The 21,755-nt window shown below is 43.3% G+C and overlaps 1 protein-coding gene across 1 annotated transcript in view; it reads right to left on the reverse strand.

Annotated features, from left to right (window-relative positions):
* rxfp1 (relaxin family peptide receptor 1) overlaps positions 1-21,755 on the reverse strand; it is a gene marked incomplete at both ends in the record, with an annotated part of 79,583 nt that overhangs the window by 45,203 nt on the left and 12,625 nt on the right. The window contains one exon of the mRNA XM_079495172.1: positions 2,732-2,815. Coding sequence (XP_079351298.1) covers positions 2,732-2,815 — 84 coding nt within the window. The remainder of the gene's footprint in view (positions 1-2,731; positions 2,816-21,755) is intronic.

Genomic DNA, 21,755 nt, shown 5'->3' on the forward strand with positions numbered 1-21,755 from the left:
CCCTGTATCTGCGTGTGCATGCGTGTGTGCATACCTCATTGTTTGCGTCCTACTGTATAGCACCACAGGGCTTGTTACAGAAACCATGTCACATAACAATGAATGGCTGCTATGCCTATAAAGGGCTTAACATAGCACACCATGTCAGAATAAATGGCCTCACAGCAAAGGATATATCCAAACATTTTCCACAGCGTCAGTGAGAATGTACAGAAGTATACCACAACGTTACTTTAGCCAACATGAGATTGCACATGAGCCATGCAGCCGTATAGCTTACTGAAGCGCTCCAACACAGATACAATTAATTACTCACCAAATGCTGCAGATGTTCCATGTTTAACGTAATTCCAAAGTGTGGACATTGTTTAAGACTTTAAGTGACAGTGACAGATGCATGGTCTTCATATCGTAAATATATGAACTTAGGCTAAAAGCTTGTGTTTACGTCATGGCAGCTTGGTTACAACCGAAACAGACTTACTCTGATTTTAAAATCCACTTGTAATGATTAGTCAACACTAGTTTTATTTCTAAGTGTACGTAGATAGACATTTGAGTGGCTGGCTGTATGCACCAGAATGTTGTGTCAGGATTCTCAGGAAGTCAATTCCTGTCTCAGCTCTCGGTACGCAAAAGCGCTTCCATGATGCCTTTGATTTGCCGCGAAGCAAGCATTTTGATGATGCATGCGCAGCACTGGCGCACCAGTTATGTGCACCTGCCAATACATCATCATCACACTGTTTAGGCCTACTTATGCAAGAACGAAAGATTGAAATTGTCAGTGCATCCACACTTGATTATAGTCTTATATTATATATATACCGTATTATATCGTTAATTATTAAGGGAAAACTGGAAATCTCTGTTGGAACAGTTACCCATGCGACCCGATTCCGGATAAGCGGTCTGGCCAAGGACCCCCATGCTCTCTGCTGTAATATGCGCCCGTATTTTGGCTGGCATGACAACCCATGCTCTCTGCTGTAATATGCGCCTGTATTTTGGCTGGCATGACTGAGCTAAAACATGCATAATGTCATTTGTCAACTATCGCTGCAACTCCTGAAACTTCAAAGATGCTTCCATTTCAATCCTCTTATAAAAACTTTTTTTAAACTCTTTTAAAAACTCTGGTAATTGGAGAGAGTAGATCTAGAGCACTAGCATCTTACTGGGGTCTTACTGGTAATGTATCAGCAACCTAAATATCAAAATATTCTGCCATTTCAATCCTCTTTTAACAACTGGGAATTGGAACAGCTCTAGAGCAGACATTAAAATAGTTCAATAGTTCTCATTTAATTAATGACCCACAGCAATCAAAATATGATTCCACCACTGAATTTGAGGCAGAAAAGGTTGTCTCTTTTTTTTCCAGTCAGCTCAACTACTTTGATGTGCCTCTGATAACTGGTCAGTCTCTACAGAAACAAAATATTAATCAGATGTAGTAGATTGGAAAAGATTAAAAGTTAAAAGATAAAACCCACAATATCAGAGGAAATGAACAGACAGTGAACATATTAATTTCCCACAGGTCTCAGTGTGGGCCGGCCGGCTGGTGTAGCCTCCAGGCTGCTAAGCCTAGACAGCATGTTGCGGTTTCGAGTCCCAGTCCCGTCGACCTTTGCTGCGGGTAACTCCCCATCTCTCTCCCCCCCGTCAGACTACTTTACACTATCAAATAAGGCATACATCAAGCCCAAAAGGGTGTCAGTTTATAATGAGAGAATGTACAGAATGATGTTTCCCAACAGCATTTATTTAGGTAGAATAGGAATTTAGAGTACTTATCTGGCCAAAAAACACTGGTCTAAAAAAAATCTAAATGCCTATTCCAACCATAAATTCAGGGACAAATTGTTGCAGATTGCAGTATTTGCAAAAATACATTAAGATAAGATGGGACATCTGCCGTAAGATAGGACACTAATAAGTTCAGGATTTGCTTCTGTATTGACTTCTGTAATAGCAAAATTTTATTTTTCTTCCCTCTGCCATTTTGCGTCTGACAAACAGGACATTCTGTAACGAGGCCACTAACTGAAAGTGTCACTGGCACAGACTGCTTGTGCGGCAAGACAAAATTGATTGATGCTCCAGAATAGAGCCGTCAACAGGTTTTGACGGGTCCAATAACGCCACCAGTGTGGCTGTAGCCGTGGTGTGTTTGATGACGCTTGCAGTGTGCCATGGGGCTTTTAGAATGGCCATAGCTGTCATTTTAAAGTATGTCAAGTCCAATTTCAACTAGTCATACCCTCAGTCAAAACATATCTCATGACACCACTAATATGGAGAGCTTTCTTGGTGCCACAAATCCCTGCTCATCATCAAACGCTCTGTATAATCAGAGTGAATGTCAAATTCAAAAGGAATTTGTGTCTTACTAATTTACAGTATACTACGCATAGCAGCATCACATTAATACTAACTCAAAACAGACATTATGTGTGATTCAGATTCATTCAGATGTAAAAAATGTTTTAGAGATTACAATTTGTGAAAGGAATAGAATACACCCGCACAGTTCTGCTCGGTACATGAGTATTTTCATTTTAATAATGCAACGTTTCGGTCCCTCCGAGGAGAGATTAAAATTTATAAGACAAAACATCTGTAGAAATCTAACATTAATTTCACCTCTGAGAGATGAGATATGAAATCTCTAACAAGATTTATGGCTCTTCAGTTTGAATTATTATTCATCTTGTGATGTACTTACAGCATGCATTAGATCTGGTCCCAGAAGTGGAGCTGGGCATTCCAAAGTACTTGTCAAAGAGATGGGGCCATCCATTGTTGTCTCCTGCAAAAGAGGGGAAAAAAAGACAGGGCTGATTATTCTTCTCAGACCAAATATTTTATTGAGATTATTATGCATTTGAAAACGATAAATGGGACATTCTGACACAATCAGTACTTTTTTGTAGTTTTACTCAAACTCGGGACAATGGCTGAACAGGACTAGGATAGGCTATATCGTCAGTGGAAATATGGAATATGTTAATCAATAATAAATTTAGTTGTTTGACGTTGATGCGACTGACATGGAATATGCTATCAACTGGAAGGCCTGATAATATATCGAGTTGTTTGGACGTATAATCTATAATCTTAATGTACAGAATTAACTGCCTGCCATGTCAATGTTAATGATTATAGCTTAGGTCTGGCTGACATTGGTTGCTGTTATGTGCGTTCAGAAGAACGCTGAGGTCACGATGGTGTCATGATTTGACATGTGTGCCTGTAGGCTACTGCAGGCAGCTATAGATATAGGCAGTGTTGTGCCTGAACCTGTTCAATGAACGATCGTTCATGAACTCATTCATATTTTGCACGGGGCGGTGCAGATTGATAGACAGCTGGAGAGAGTTGAATAACCTCTTCAAATTACCTGAACCGAAATAGAATGAATATTTATGCGAACAAGAAGGCACTGGAGCAGCTCAGACGATTTAGGCCCTTATTTTATTATATCAGGGTGCAGGTAAAAAGTGACAACGTTTCGATGTGTCAATTACATCTTCGTCAGGTCAGATGCACGTCATCATACATACTGGGGCTCTTTTTAAATGTTTGTCCATGTTTTTGTTTTTGTTTTAGTTTTTAGCTTGTGTTTTTTAAATAGGCTCTATGTTTTATGTTGCACTGCCAATAACTGAGGGGAAACGGTATTTCATGTTCTTTTGTATGCAAGTACATAGGAAAATGACAAATAAAGTGATTCTGATTCTAAATCGTCTGAGCTGCTCCAGTGCCTTCTTGTTCGCATGTTATATGTCCTGCTCCTGAGATGCACCAGACTGGCCTGCTATAGGCTAGAGGCGCGGCTGGAACTCCCTTCTACAATGAATATTTATGTTTTGTGTGAACCTGGATCAACATGTTGCAGTGCAGCAGATTGACAGAGGGAGTTACAGTAATACGTCTACAAGAGCCTCACCAGCGATGCCAATCAGCTACTGTAGATGGAAATTGAAGCATTCACTCTCAAAGCTCCACAGACACAGGTGTACAAGCATCCAAGAAGGCCAAGCTTTTAGACCTTCCTTGGATATTTAAACAAAATGCTAATTTAAAGGCAAGCAGAAGACCTCTCGCTCAATGCTCATTCACCAAATCTTGTCAAGTCGGGGATGTGAAATGCAAATATCCCAAAGTGTGACTTCAATCACTAAGATAAACTTGTATCACCAGTAAGATGCCCTCAGGGCGAGAAGCGACCTCACCCTAAAGGGCAGACGGCAGACTGCTGGGCGAGCGCTGGCGCTTTGGCATGGGGGGGGGGGGGGCAGATCAACATATGGAATGAATTCTGTACTGGCCATATATGGAGTGTGTCTTGAGTGTACAGGGTTTGATGAGGTCAGATCAACATATGGAATGTCAAAACAGGTCAGCTCCATATATGGGGATCTAAGGGTTTGAGGTCAGATGTAGAGTTGCTGGCCGGCTCCATATATCAAGGTCAAGGTCAAGGTAAACTTTATTGTCCACAAGGGAAATTTGTCTTGGGCTTTCACCCCAGCTACAGCCACACATAAAACATCAATGACAGACAAAAATACATTACAGAGGGAGACACAACATTACACCATTGCACACATGGGGCTCCAATTTTGTCGCAGCCTTTACCCGCAGCGCGGCCCGCAATTCAGCCGCTGCCCGAAAATTATGAATATAGGAGCTTTCTCTGTCCCTTAATGGTATTTTCGTCCCGTGTCACCCGCTATATTTTTTGCAGACCCTGTTATTTGCGCCTAGAGGTGTGGTCATGGGCGTGTTGGCACGCTTTCCCCTAAATTGCAACACAACACTCTTCCATGGGCTATAGAACGTAAGGCTATGAAGCAATATAGCACTAACGGGTAACGGATAAGGGATCTATTAAAGGCAATGGCACGTGGACTGGTGATTGGTTAAATATGATTTAATTATTGTAACGCCCAAACCACACCTATGCATAATATAACGGGTAACGGAGGTGTTTAAGGGATTTAGACAGGTAACCAAAATACCAACTTTAGTGGGGGGGGAACACCCTTTCCCCACTCCTAAATCCCCAAATAGTGGCTTTAGAAAGATGAGACAAAAATGGAGCCCATGATGTGGATATTCTCGCCTCACACAGTTACTGCTGTTTCAGAGCCTCGTTCAACATCTTAGTTGATGCTGGTACAAACGATTTTTAAAATCTGATGTACTTCCACTTTGGTTCTTTGTATCTTCTCCCAGAGGGCGGAAGTACAAACTCGCCATTTAAAACATGTGTAACATCACTGACAATCTTTTGAGCCTGTTTTAATGTAGCCTGCTCATAAATAGACTGCAGAGAGAGGACGGAGTTGTCTTACCCCTATGATCTTCCCTGCAGTCTGCACCAATCTGAACAAATTGGACCTCAGTTGCACTGAGAGATTACCGAACCAATACTCAGAGTTCTGCGCTCTGACATAGTGCCATTCACACTGACCCTAGTTTGTGTACGTTTAGTTAAAAATGAATGGTACCATCTAATAATAAGAGGATGGACATTAAGGTCCTTCAACCGCTTTATTAAGAGATGTGGCTGTATTGTATTAAATGCTGAGCTGAAATCTACAAGAAGGCGTGCATAGGCTTTGTTATTGTCCAAGTGTTTCAAAAGAAAATAGTCCAAGGTCAAGACTGCGTCCTCTATACCCCTGCTCCTATAAGCAAACTGAAAATCATCCAATGATTTTCTCAAAACATTTCATGACTACTGAAGTCAGAGTGACTGGGCGGTAGTCATTATTTTCCTTGCAGCCTGCCTTTTTGGGAACAGGAATTATAATGGAGTCTTTCCAGGTGGACGGAACAGTACATGAGTCCAATGATTTTTGGTAGATGGGACATATACAGATATGGAGATCTAAGGGCTCCATTTTTGTCTCATCTTTCTAAAGCCACTATTTGGGGATTTAGGAGTGGGGAAAGGGTGTTCCCCCCCCACTAAAGTTGGTATTTTGGTTACCTGTCTAAATCCCTTAAACACCTCCGTTACCCGTTATATTATGCATAGGTGTGGTTTGGGCGTTACAATAATTAAATCATATTTAACCAATCACCAGTCCACGTGCCATTGCCTTTAATAGATCCCTTATCCGTTACCCGTTAGTGCTATATTGCTTCATAGCCTTACGTTCTATAGCCCATGGAAGAGTGTTGCGTTGCTAAACCCCCCCCCCCCCCCCCCCTCGTTTCGTTCTTTTTTTTCTCCACCCCGCACAGAGCCAGGAACACTCGTCTTTTCATTGAGTCACAACTCACTCTAATCATTTTTAAAAATTGAGATAGAGCGTGTAGGCCGTCTCTACGAAACGGTATCAAGCGGAAAGGAAAGGTCGGATTAAACGCCATTTGCTGCGGATGATGAAACTGAACGAACAAATGCATGCGTGGAATCACGCATAGTCTTTGACTATACAATTATAAACACAATGGACACAAGGAAGGCACTCACTTCTGCTGATTATAGGAAAATTACAAAGAGAATAAGGAGAGATGACGCATGCCTTACTCCAAGGACATCTCCATGCAGGCGCGCAGCCCGCGTCGCTCTACCAAACTAATTTGACACGGCTTACGGGTATAAGTTACGGGTGGTTTTAAACTCCACTGTCGCTTTCCCAAATGTGTGTGACCAAAATAGCAATAGCAATTTAGGGGAAAGCGTGCCAACACGCCCATGACCACACCTCTAGGCGCAAATAACGGGGTCGGCAAAAAATATAGCGGGTGACGCGGGACGAAAATACCATTAAGGGACAGAGAAAGCTCCTATATTCGTAATTTTGGGGCAGCGGCTGAATTGCGGGGCGCGCTGCGGGTAAAGGCTGCAACAAAATTGGAGCCCTAAGGGTCTCCATGATGTCACGTGATGTCACGAGGCATGACCATATATGGTGGTGTGATGTCACCCGGAACCGAATACCCGAAAGCCGAACAGAAAACCGAGTCGTTTCGGGCCCAAAATATTGACTTGTCCCTCGGGCAGGGTCGGATCCATTCCAAATTTCCGCGGGTCTCGTTTGGGGCGTCTCCAATACAGTTACCCGAAAGGACCCGTGAGGATCAGAGCTTTAAATATATATATATTAAACCCTTCAACTTTAAAAATAGGTTTCAAAAATTGACATGCATGCGTTGTACAGTAATTATTACATTCTAAAATCCATAACGAGTGCTGGGTCTCCTCATGCCGTGTCTCTCTCCCTCTCCCTCTCTCTCTCACCCCAATCCCGACAGCGCGAGCACACACACACACACACACACACACACACACACACACACACACACACACACACACACACACACACACACACACACACACACACACACACACACACACACACACACACACACACACACACACACACACACACACACCCCGCCGGCTATATTAATGCAATCACGGCGGCCCCCCTTGAGCGAGCGAGGTGAAACGCAAAGCAAACTACAAATTAAAGCCAGCAATGTAGGACAGTTTTGTTGTGATTGTCGACAGCTCCGTTAAGAATGCACTAATATTATACAACGCCACTACGAGCGTGTAGAACTGCTATTTTTAAGAAATCGTGAAAATGTAATATATATATAAACATTTTTAACTCAAATCTTTGCTTCAGGGGGGACCCTGGGACAACATATTTTCAGATGGGGGTCGGCAGCCAATTACAAATAAATGTTGGGGTCCTTGACATGAAATAGTTTGAAAACCACCGATATAGAAACATAGGTTTTTCAGAAAACTGTCATGATTTAGAAGACATTTTGTAGAATCTGGTCTCAGTCCTAAATGGGATAATAATTCCATTGTTAATCCGGGCCTGACCACAGCACTCAAACTAAAAAAAACTAAAATAAATCAATGTGAGACAAGCTGAAGAGCAGCACATGAGAGCGACGGTCGTTATTAGTATTTAAATAATGATTTGTAAACGTTAGAGCAGAATCAGCATGTTAGTCAATGCTAAAGTGGAATTTACTGCAAAGCTTCAGTGAACAAAACTATTAATTTCATTCATGGATACACTTAGATCGATCCAGGGTTCCGCGACTCCGCGTTGTCAATATCGCATTGATATGTTTGGTGTCCCTGAAGAAGGAACCAGACTGAACAACAGACAAAAGAAAATAGTTTTACTTCTTTAATTGCTCGCCGAATCCTACTGCTATGGAAAAACCCAACTACCTCCTTCAAACACATCCTGGTTGTGGGACCTAATGTCATTTCTGAAACTAGAAAAGATTCAATTTGCTGTCCGTGGCTCTGTTGAAAACTTTTATAAACACTGCCTCTCTCTCACTTTGATTCACTTCAAACTATCTAATTGGATTAGATAAGTGTATAATTCACCTGTGGGTGCAGACTTTGTTCTACCAAATCTTCTCTTGCTACACAATAGACAGCCTTGAAACACATGAAACACATTCACTCAGCCCAAGCACGTTCAAACGCCTCCACAATTTCCACGACCACTGTTAAGTACTCTGACAAGGTTTTAGACTTACCATCCTGCCTGCAACATCTTCACATTTTGTTCAGTAAGCATACATTGCCTTATTGCACAATCCAGGAAGTGGCCTACTTCCTGAAGTGGTGCACAGTCATAATCATCACCACTTTAGGCCCCTCCTCCCTTTTCACTCATTTTCTCCCCAACACAACACAGTACAGTACAGTACAGTACAGTACAGTACAGTACAGTACAGTACAGTACAGTACAGTACAGTACAGTACAGTACAGTACAGTACAGTATGGTACAGCACAGTACAGTACAGCATGGTCCAGTACAGTATGAAACTAGAAAAAGTGCCCTTCTGGGCACAGGTCTCCACCAGGAGGATAGGACTGTGTGAGATGTTTGGCAAAATGTTTAGGAGTATAATATAAACATGTTTTTTTGTTTTAGTTTTTTGCAACAATTTTCTTCATTTTGTTGAGGAAATGCAGAGCCAGATCACTCATAGCATCTTTGAGGATAGAATTCTGGATGAGCAGGACATGTGCAGCATTTTGAACGAAACGGGCCACTCCTGAAAACTTTGGAAGGCAATCTTAGCCAATCAGTGTAGAATCGGAGAAATACAACAGACTCGTCTTGATCACATGACTCCAGAGATCATGTGGACCGATTTGCGTGAGATTTGGATGAAATCTGTGCGACTAACATAAGCAATGTGTTTTGCAGAAATTGGCCTCATGGTGGCGCTATGACCGGCAGATGTGGAGCGATGCAGGGACAATGTTTTTCCATGGCCTCTAGGGAGTGCGCATACATAAGTTGTATACAGATCGATGCAGTTATAGCTAAAACAGGAATTGGCCTGTTATAGCGCCACCGTGAGGCTGATTTGGGGAAAATAATTGTGGCATGTCGTCCTCGGCCTAGTGGAAATGCGTGTGTATAATTTCACGGAAATTGCACACTGTGTTTGTGATTTGTGGCATTTTGTTCGAAACGGACCAATCGTGTGAGCTTTGGAAGCCAATCTTAGCTAATCAGGATGGAAGATGGGAAATGGTGCCGCTCCGTGTTGATCACATGACTATGGAGATAGTGTATAACGAATTGTGTGATGTATGGATAAAATGTGTACGAGTAATCTACATAAATGTTTTTTGCCTAAATCGGCCTCATGGTGGCGCTATAACAGGCCGTTGAGGAATATTTGGGGCAGAGGTTCGTCGTTGGCATCCAGGGAGTGTGTGTGCAAAGTTTGGCATGGATCGGGCCAACGGTGCCAGAGATTAGCTGATAACGGACGGACGGAAGGACGGACGGATGGACGGACGGACGGAAGGACACACACACGGACGGAGTGCAAAACATACTCTCTCCCCATGCCTTCGGCCTGGTGGAGACAACAACTAGTATGCTACAGTACAGTACGGTACAGTACTTTATTGGGTCGTCCACTCACAGTTAACAGTCTTTGTATTGAGTTGTGCTTGAAATGTACTGTAATTCTGCAAACTGTTAATACATATTTCAATCAATCAATCAAAAACCATGAGGCATAAAAAAGCAGCTAAAAAACTATATTAAAGAAGTATTATGGTAACCTTATTTTTTTATGTGGTGTGTTTTGTCTTGTCTGACCCGACAGAATGAATTTTCCTTGTGGACAATAAAGGACATCTCATTTGTCATGAATGGAGCTGCATGAGGCTGTTTGACCGTAGACTGGTATTAGCAATACTCATAATAATAATTCTTATCCATGGCATTCATGGCATGCCATGAACCCTTGACAACAAAAGACAACACTGTAGTGCTTCAAAGAAGCTAGGGTGACAGGTAAACATCAAGCCTAGTATAAACATGCTATCTAAAAACACTGTGTACAATTGTACATAGTATGCTACAGTAATTTATAACATGTATAAAGGCCATGCTATTATGTGGAAAGCACCCCGACGACAACCAGTGGTTTAATTATTCATTATTTGGCAGGTGACCAGAGAAAAAGTCTTTATTCTCTATTTGCATATGTACACCAGGGCATGTGAGCAGAGCTTTTGTGCCAAAAGCGGGCCGCTTTACATGCAAAATAGTAATACAACACATCTTCTATGTTGCTGCTGAGCGTACAGGCCTGAGCGTAGTGCAGAGCGAGCGGTGTCAAATGAAGCACAGCGATGGAACGAGGAGGGAGCGGATTAGGGAGAAATCAACATGAGCGGATAGCGAGCGTGGAGTGGCATTGGGGCGAGCACTTTATTTTGAAATCTGAACATGTATGTAGACGTTAACGTTGTAAATGGGAAAAGTGCGTACACCAGGTTGAAGTTCCGCCATGACAGACCAGCGTCATGTGAACCGTGGCTAAATCGTCTCCTATACTTAATAATAAGTCAACTTTCCAAGGGCGACTGAACGATTGCGTTCCAGGTGTCCTTCTGATGTATTTTTCTTGGTTGTCAATATTTCTATCATCCAACAAATCGCTCTGAAAGTGATTCAAAGGATCATACAGCCTTGCTAGTCTGTGAGAGTCCCCCGTACCAATCCAGGAAAGGGAATGTAAGGAGGCTTTCTATATGACAGATGCAAAAGCTGGGGATTATGGGATGAGCCACGTACAAGTGAATATAAACAGTTGGAGCCCTCCAAAACACTTCCTCTGGCAAAAATTACAATGTTTTCGTCAGTGGACAGACACAAAGGCCTACTATACATGTGCCAGGTCTTTGCACAGCAGGGAATGTATAAGGAGGCTTTCTATAGGACAGATGTAAAAGCTGGGGATTATGAGATGGGCCACTTCCATACATCTCAGCCTCCATAGAAGGTATATTCTGCTGCTGGCAATTTGTGAAGATGGCTTGTGTTGTCGTCATTGAAGGTCAACCCTGTCAGTGGAGAGACACATAGGCCTACTATATGTATGTGCCAGGTCTTTGGTCAGCAGGGAATGTAAGGAGGCTTTCTATAGGACAGATGTAAAAGCTGGGGATTATGAGATGGGCCACGTCCATACATCTCAGCCTCCATAGTCTGCTGCTGGCAATTTGTGAAGATGGCTTGTGTTGTTGTCATTGAAGGTCAACCCATTATAGCTTTACACTGTAGTGACTAGTTACAGTATCTAGAATGAAACTCTGGAATTTGTATTAAAGCACACTTTGATGATGTTATCACATATTATGTTCATGGCTTACAGTGTATTGCTCTCTTTGAATAACAAGGATCGGGAACGAGTACATCAGAGTGACAGCGCATGCCAGATGTTTTCGAGATAAAGGCAGAGAGACCAGAAGGTTCTAAGCTTATCATCCTGCCCACAACATACTATATTTCATTTTGCTACTATTTAGCCTTTCTTACTCTTTGCTACAAACACTGTCATACATTACAACATGACAATACAAATGCTTATCAAATGCAAATGATTATGCTAATCTTATTTCCGTCTACTTCCCGTCTGCATTTACACCCTATTCTCCATGTGCATCAATCAATCACACTCATTACTCACACCAACACCTTCCTTGCTCACTACAATTAGCAGTGCAACATTGCAAGGGTGACAACGTCGCAAGAGAGCCAATGACGCGTTGAACTAGAATCGAGACCGGACGAGTTTCTAGTACTCTCAATCGTACCCCAGCTATTTTGTTGGACACATTGATGATTTTATGGAGTTTGTTCTTATTAACCAATGATAATGAGCCATACCAGCAAACAAAACAAAATGTCAATGCACTCTCCACAAAGGATCAATGGAAGAGTGCCATTACATTTTTTCCCGATTTTTATAGATGGCATGAGTGTTGGAATTCCATGTCAGCTTGGAATCAATCGTTGTACCCAAGTACTTGTATTCCTCCACAATCACTACCTCATCCCCACCAATGACTGTTTCCTGGTGTGCATGAGCACCAGTCCTAAAGTAAAATATGACCTCCTTAGTTTTATTAATATTCAACTACACCAGCAAACTCACCCACTGTTCTTATCTCATCATCCTCAATCAGAGTTATCAGACCAATAGCTGTATCGTCTGTACATTTAACAATACAGGTGTTGTCTGACTGTCTGTAGGTTTGTTTGGAGCACAGCATGGTTTGTAGCATGACCTATTGACCCCTGCAGATCATTGGGGTCATTTTTATTTTGAAATGTCCCTGAAGGATAGTCCCTTGAGTTGCAGCAACTCGTTTTCAAGGGAGTCCTACCCTTGGGCTGCCACTCCCCCAAAAAGCCCTTTTGTGACATATATTCATATTTTTAATTCATCATTTTAATGCCAAAAGAAAAATCCGCGATTTACACACTATATCTCATTCTGACGGGGCAAGACTATAGTATTGGGACAATCAGACCTGATGGTGGCGGTAACGTCACCATTGTGCCGATTCTGACCAAAAGGAGCGAGTGAACGATGACCACATCCGGTTAGGATCAAAATATCCGGTAGTAGCTTTGCTAGTGTGCCAAAATGAAAGATGTCCGGAATGCTAAGCTATCATCGTCTTTTTCATAACTAAGTCAAATTAAGCTCTAATCAAGCCCAAAACATCGCATTTTACGCAGCGATGCATGCACAATCATGCGCGTGCGTGATCGACCATGCACGCGCGGATTTCGGCCGGTTTTAGGAACATTACATCGGACGTTAGCCAAATTAGCCAAAAAATGCTAAATCTTGCTACATCAAGGTCCCGATTAGGCTCCCGATTGACAGCCCGTCAATTCCGTCAACGGTAGGTCTGGATTTATTGATTAAATCCGTCAATTCCGTCAACGGGAGTCTAAGGGTTTTAAGGTACTTTAGAAGAAGGAGAATACCAGCACTCACAGAGTAGTCCTTTAAAGGGGAATTTCTCCCTAAACATTTTTTTACAAAAGTTGATAATTATGTATATTGACCAAAAAGAAATATGCATGGAGTGTTGCTGTCACATCATCTAGAACAGATGTGAACAAAAAACAAAAAAACTATTGCGCGATTGAATAGGAGTTCTAGCGTTAGACCCCCCCCAGCCCCAGCTTCATCTCCAGCTGCAGCTTCAGCTCCCCTATATCTTTATTTTTTTTGTAATATTTTTTTTGGTCAATATACATAATTATCAACTTACTTTTGTAAAAAAAAGGTTTAGGGAGAAATTCCCCTTTAAGGCACTTTATTGTTTCATCTTTACATGGGAAGGTTGTGTTCCCATGTAAAGATGAAACAATAAAGTGCCTTAAATGACTACTCTGTGAGTGCTGGTATTCTCCTTCTTCTAAAGTGTTTCCTGACCGTGCACCCGGTAAAATGTTCCAAGAGACTGAGATAGCTGGAGTTGTGCGTGCTTGTTCCTTTCGAAATGAGTCCTTAAGGCACAACATACAACAAACAAGTACAGTACAGTACAGTACAGTACACAACAACAATAAGGACATACATACACAAAGGCTCTTCCCCCGTCTCAACCACCCACCACAAACCCACTACATCAGATTACAGTGAGCAGTCAGCTAATTGGGGCCGTATTAGGGAGGCACACACACACACACACACACACACACACACACACACACACACACACACACACACACACACACACACACACACACACACACACACACACACACACACACACACACACACACACACACACGCAAAGCAAAGTTACTATATTTACCCAGGGTAACTGGACTAAGCATCAGATACTTGTTTACAGCCAGGCCCTGCTCATAGAACATTTCATGGTAGTGGTTCAATGCCTTGCTCAAGGGCACTTCAGCGGTGGTAATTTTAACGTGCCGGTCCGGGGATACGAACTGGCGACCTTCCGGTATCAAGACCGCTCCGCAAACCGTTCGGCCACCGCTGCCGCATAACACACGCACACGCACACACACACACACACACACACACACACACACACACACACACACACACACACACACACACACACACACACACACACACAGTACTACTCAGTTCACATGTCGGTGTGATTTCCTACACATTATGGATGACCTTGTTGACAAACCATGCTTATCATGAGGCAGACTTGTGGCTGTACATGCTTCTCTGTGCTTCCACATCAGCCATAATGAGTCACTCACCCAGAACCCCATAGAGACTAGATTACACTTGGCGGTGATGGGAATGGGAACACCTGGGGGACAGCTGACAGTGTCAGGGGGTACAGGGGGTTGTTTTTTATTCTTTTTTTTTTTTACAGAATAGCAGTGCAACATGCAGGTGTTGTCTGACTCACTCCTACAGTCGCTTGTGTACAGAGTGAGTAATACCGGTGAAATCCCTTGTGGAGCCCCTGTGTTGGTCGTAATTGGGGAGAGATATTGCTTTACAGAGGAGGGATAGTGAGTATATCGGTAGAAGGATGTTGAGGTGGGATCTGCCATCCAGGAGGACTAGAGGAATGATGGTTGTAGTGAAATAGGAAATTAAGTTAGTTGATGTGAGAGAAGAGGAGGCGGAGGACAGGATGAGATGGAGGCAGATGATTCGCTGTGGCGACCCCCGAAGGGAAAAGCCGAAAGGAAAAGAAGAATAGAACTTTGATTTAAGAACCGCAGCTGTGATTTGTATTGCAATTGAGACACAGTCATGACCCATGCCATGTGTCAACAGATTCAGTTGTCCAGGAGAGCAGTGACACAGAGATGTGAGGGATTTTGAGAGGACTTGAGGCAGCTGAAAAAGCACTTCTTTAGGTCACATTCTCACCTAATACTTCGGTAGACTCGATGCAAATGGGCGGAGAAGTTGGGATTCTTGCATATTTAATTTGCTGCGGTTTGCCTTCACACTGGCTGTGTCAAGTGCAGCAAGGAAACGCAGCAGGGAATTGTATCAATGTGTTCAATTCATAAACTATAGCCTACACAGTGAAATCTATGGTGTTAAAATTATACTCATAACGTGCATGTTATACGTGCAAATTATACTCATAACCCGCCACATTGTTTGCTTCATTTCCTTTATTTGCTGCGGATTGCATTCACACCTGAATCGTAATCAAGTGCGATTGGAAGCGAAGCGAAACTCCCGTGTTTGGTCGGAGTAGAATGCGGTTCTTTGATGCGCATTAGGATTCTAATGATGCTTCACACCTGCCAAACGAAGCGCACTTTCCAACAATGTGCAGCAGGATTCGTTTTAATCGCAGTAAAGCTTTCTGGTGTGAACAGGGCCGGATTAACACCTCTGAGGGCCCCTGGGCACTGAAGCTCGAAGGGCCCCCCTTCACGCGCGCGCAACATGTTTGCTGTTTCGGAGCCGTTTTGGGGCAGTTTTATGCCGTTATATTGGCCTATTTCCGGTCGCCTACCCCCCCCCCCCCCCCCCCAGAGTGACAGCCAATCTAGTGCATTGTTGCTGCTTTACACACAATTGCACTTTTCAGCTGCCCTTCTCACCAACAATAAAACACTAATCTTTTTAGACACCATTTATTTATTTTATTTTTTTGATCCGGCCCTGGGTGTGAAGGTCACCTTACACTGCTCTCCAATTCTCAGATTGAACACGCCCCAAATTATCAGATTGAACACATTTATATTGCATTTACAAAATGTTCTTCACAACCAACAAACGTCAAATTTCCCTGTGCCCTGCGACAGCAGCAGATCTTAAGATTGGCACGTATTAACAACCATCAAACAGCTGAAACACTAGCAGGATTAATACCAGTCCGGTAAGCTAACATTCAAGTCCGACAACATTCAAGTAGAACAAGTACTGTAGGTACAGAGAGAGAGAGAGAGAGAGAGAGAGAGATGATGATGATGATGATAGTGACAGGCTCTAACTGCACGCCTGTACAGCCGATGTGACAAATGTATTGAATTTGAAACATTCTGAGGGAAATTGAAGTGGAGTGGACTTGTCTTCTGATGGGGGAGTGGGACATAATTGGAAAATTGGTTGTCAAAGACACAATGGACTGTAGTACCTAGGTAGCTGTCAAGGATTAGTTTGCACCATCTAACTATAAATGCGCCACGTCTCTCACGTCTCACGTGCGTGTGTGTGTGTGCGCGTGCGTGTGTGTACGGTTGTAATGCACGTAACTCGAGAACCGTTTTCCCCACTGACTTCAAATTCGACACACGCGTTCCACACCCCCACAGGGAGTGCAGTGCCCGGCATCGAGTCGGTCGGACCCACGGTTGTCCACAAACATCACAAAAGGCTCTGGTCAGGCTCTGCCAGTGGGCCTAATTAGCCCAAGTGCCCTATTTCGAGCCTCTGTCTCAGCCAATTGATTGCCATGGCAACCCCACACCTGACAATTGTTTACTTAACCAGTCCACTTTTCAGTCAGTTTGCACTCTTTAGACACAGGCAGACGGACAGATACATAGATCTCCAAGACAGACAGATACAGAGATCTCCATGTGGGACACAGACAGACAGTTAAAATGGGTGCTATCACAAGTTCACAACGGGTATTATTAGGTTCCCAAGTTGCATCGTTCTCAAGTAGGCCGGTGGCCGGCGGGTACGTACAGGTCCAGTGTTAAGAATAATCATTGATGTCAACAGCGTGCAGTTGTCCAGGAGAACAGAGAACATAAAATCTGTATGAAACCCAATGAAACCCAAATTTATTTCCATTTTTTTGTGAATGGTCCTCGCAGACTAGAGAGTAGAGACTATGGGATCTGTATTTGAGGTTGCAGTCCCATTGCCCAGATGGGTGGAAATTGAAGGGTTAGGGTAGGCAACATTAGGCAGGAGTGCCAACATTGGCACAGGGGAGGGCGATCACTGGCACACTGGCATATACTAAGTGTGAGTGAGTTTTTTTTCTTTTAAAAATAAATATTAACCGTTTCCGCGCCATTGCCGTAGATCTAGGTCAATTGCGCTTTTATAGCGCTTTCGATCAATCAAGCCATAATGCTACTTGCGTTAGCATCGGGTAGCTACCTGTTGTTGTCATGACAATGGATCGCCCATCTTAGATCGTCCTCGCCATAATAATCCATTCTATCTGTTTCTTTCAATCGCCTGTATCTCCTATTCCTTGTCCCAGATGGCATTTTTGGTCAAAACAAAGTTTCTTTGATGGCACAGAGCCGACGAGGAGGCCTCCAGTGCCCCGGCATAGATCCATCTTGTAAAGAAAAGTTGAACGAGACCCGTTAAACTTACTAGGATATGTATACTTCCGGAAGTCTGGAAATGTGGCTTTTCAAAATAAGAGCTCAACTGGGAAAAATGCTGGTGTGAATTAGATCCTAATTTTTCAATAAATGCTAGTGGGCTAAGTGTTAAAAAAAATGTATTCTGTTAAATCATGTACCCTCACTTATATACAATGTGTGTGTGTGTGTGTGTGTGTGTGTGTGTGTGTGTGTGTGTGTGTGTGTGTGTGTGTGTGTGTGTGTGTGTGTGTGTGTGTGTGTGCGTGCGTGCGTGCGTGCGTGCGTGCGTGCGTGCGTGCGTGCGTGCGTGCGTGCGTGCGTGCGTGCGTGCAGTCTGTACACATACAAACCACACAGCCCACTTTTGGCACTAAAGCTCTGCTCACATAGCCTGCTGTCCAGCCTGATTCGCTGCGTTCACCCGTGATTTGTTGTCACTTCAGGCCACTGTTCACATGCCCTGGTGTACCAATGCAAATGTCAGACTTTTTCCACCTGCCAATAATAATTCAATTCAACCACTGATTGTCGGGGTGCTTTCCACATAATAACACACTGTTGTGCGTAGGTCTGTCTGTAGGTTTGTTTGGGGCACAGAATGGTTTGTAGCATGACCTATTGACCCCTGCAGATCATTGGGGTCATTCACAGTGAACAGTCAGCTAATTGGGGCCGCATTAGGGAGGCGCGCACACACACACACACACACACACACACACACACACACACACACACACACACACACACACACACACACACACACACACACACACACACACACACACACACACACACACACACACACACACACACACAAACCGTGATTAACGTGATTTTTGATAGTCGACTCGACTACCTTCAAAATCGGTTTATAGTCGATTATTCGGCGGTAATATATGATATTTTTTTCCATCCAATCAAGCATTAAAACACCGTGTTCTGAAAGGGCCAGCGAGTGAAGGAATAACTGCAAAACGGGGCCGGTGAATGCAGGCCGATTGGAATAGTAAGAGAGTTAAGTGGCGACACACCTTGATCTCGCCGCAAAGCGGGTGCCTATGGGCTATAGTTCCAAACATTGGAACTATCCCATTGAGATAGAATGAGCACTTCCGCATTCCATTGTTACAATGGGAGTCAACGCTAGTGTCGCCACTCTTACTCTGAATACATGCTAGGCTTGCTAGCTAGCAGGCTAAGAAAAGAAAAACGATTACTCGATTTTTGATTTACAGTGTCGACTACCGTTTTGCTAGTCGACTACCCAAATAATCAAATTTTTGCACACACACACACACACACACACACACACACACACACACACACACACACACACACACACACACACACACACACACACACACACACACACACACACACACACACACACACACACACACACACAATGTGTAATCTTTGCTCGTCTACCCTAGATTCAGTTGCCCCCATTAAAATAAAAAATAAGTGTGCCGGTGCTGTCAACTCATCCCCATGGATGAATGAAGACATCCGCAATCTTAAAAGGGTCTGCAGAGTGCAGAAAGGTAGAGCGGCTGTGGAAATAATCCAAGGAGACAGCCCATTTCACTCACATGAAGGAACTCATGTCTGCTTTCAATTAGCAATTACCGGCCAATCTTAAAACTCACCTTCATCTCAAAAGTCTTGGAAAAGGTTGTCTGTAATCAACTCCTGCACTTTCTAAATTCCAACAATACTTTTGATAAATTTCAGTCCGGCTTCCGCCAGAAGCACAGCACAGAGACGGCACTCCTCAGGGTTTCTAGCGACATTCTCATGAGGGCCGACGCCGGGGAATGTTCAGTGCTGCTGCTGTTAAGCGTGGCGTTCGATACAATTGACCACTCCATACTACTTGATCGGCTCCATCAGTGGGTGGGATTAACCGGGGTAGCCTTAGAATGGTTCTCCTCTTATCTGTCAGGGCGAAGTGTGGCTGCTGCGGTTTTCAGTTACACCTCTTCCTAGGCTCCCTCATCAATAGTTTTGAAGGCCTTTCTTATCATTGTTACGCTGACGATACACAGTTATATCTCTCTTTTAAGTAAAATGACCCCAGAAAACTCATAATCATGCACAACTGTTTAACTGGTATAATAAATTGGATGGCACAAAACTTTTTACAACTCAACGCTGAAAAAACAGAAATCTTGATTATTGGCCCTGATATCAGCTCAAACCCCTCGGCTCACTGGCAGCTAAGGTTAAACCCACGGCAAAGAACCTGGGTGTATTTTTTTACAATAAAATGAACCTCGAAAAAAAGGTCACCCAGTCCTGCTTTTATCATCTACGCAACATCGCTAAAATAAAGCCAATTCTCACGCCCCCGGATCTAGAAAAAATCATGCATGCATTTGTATATTCCCGCCTTCATTACTGTAACGGACTCTACACAATGCTGAGCCACTCCTCATTATCCAGACTCCAATTAGTACAGAACACTGCAGCCAGAATCCTCACAAACACTAACCGTAGAGCACACGTAACCCTGGTATTAGCTGGACTGCACTGGTTACCCATCAAGGCCAGAGTAGATTTTAAAATCCTCTCGGATCCTTCTAAAGGCCCAATGCCCCCTTGAGTGGACAGACCTAGGATAGAAAAACAAAAATGGAAAAAACTGTATGTCTACTGTATGTCTACATGTGAATGGGCTCGAGGCATGTGCAATACTGTGGCTGTCTTGGTTGGCTTTCCTTTTTTTGCTTGTTTTTCTTTTTCTTTCTGTTCTGCTTCATATGGTATGGTGTAGATGATGGCATAGATGAACTGGAGGAACCCCCCCCCCCCCCCCCCCCCCTCTGCCCCAATGTTTGTTTTGTCTGCTTGTAAAGTATGTCAGTAAGTAACTGTATGTGAAAAAATTTAAAAACCAATAAAAATATTTAAAAAAAAAAAAAAATCCTGTTAACCACTTTTAAGGCACTTGGACTGGCCCCACTTTATATCCTTGACCTTTTAACCCCTTAAGGATAATGTGAGACCTCTCAGGTCCTCGGATAAAGGTCTCTTAGAAATCTTGGCGACCAAGTTAAAGACTAAAGGTGATAGGGCCTTTGCAGTGGTTGCTCCTACCTTGTGGAATGCTCTGCCCTTGCCTTTGAGAAATTCCAATTTTTAAAAGCAGTTTAAAAACGTTTTTGTTCCGTAAACATTTTTCCATGTTGTCGCTTAATCTCCTCTGCAGGTCTGTTTGTTTTGTTTCTGTTTTACTCCTTGAGTATTGATTATAAATTTTTCTTGCATTATTATACTATATGTATATATATATATATATATATATACATATAGTATGTAACCTGTGTAAGTTTGTTTTAACCTGATTGTTTTATATTATGTCACTGTTCAGCACACGCACGCGCACACGCGCACGCGCACACGCACACGCACACGCACACACACACACACACACACAGTACTGCTCAGTTCACTGCTCAGTTCACTCAGTTGGTGTGATTTCCTACACATTATGGATAATCTTGTTGACACACCATGTTTATCATGAGGCAGACTTGTGGCTGTACATGCTTCTCTGTGCTTCCACATCAGCCATAATGAGTCACTCACCCAAAACCCCATGAGACTATAGATTACACTTGGCTGTGATGGGAATGGGAACACATGGGGGACAGCACAGCTGACAGTGTCAGGGGGTACCTTTTTAAACAGAATAGCAGTGCAATATGCAGAATTTATTCTGTGGTGTCACACTTGATAACGTCTTCTTTCTTGTGTTTTTAAACGCCCCTTAATTATGGTGTGTGTGACTGTGTGCGTGCGTGGGTGCGTGCGTGCGTGCGTGCGTGCGTGCAATAAACCCCATAACAAGCTTATTGAGTATCTGGTATCGATACCCTTTGGGCTTATCAAGCCTGTTATCGAGCATAGCTGTGCATATGAGCACCTTCCGTGCTCAAACATACAAACACAAAGCTGTGCATAGGAGGGGATAGCGCCCCTCAAAAATGAACACGCTCCATCCCTACTACCACTGAGTTAAGAGTCTAACCAGTGGGGTAGATCAGCCAGTGGCATAGAGTCTAGCCAGTGTGGAAACGGTGTGAAAAGTCTGCCAT

The sequence above is a fragment of the Electrona antarctica genome (genome assembly GCF_951216825.1).
Source record: "Electrona antarctica genome assembly, chromosome: 1".
NCBI lineage: Eukaryota > Metazoa > Chordata > Actinopteri > Myctophiformes > Myctophidae > Electrona > Electrona antarctica.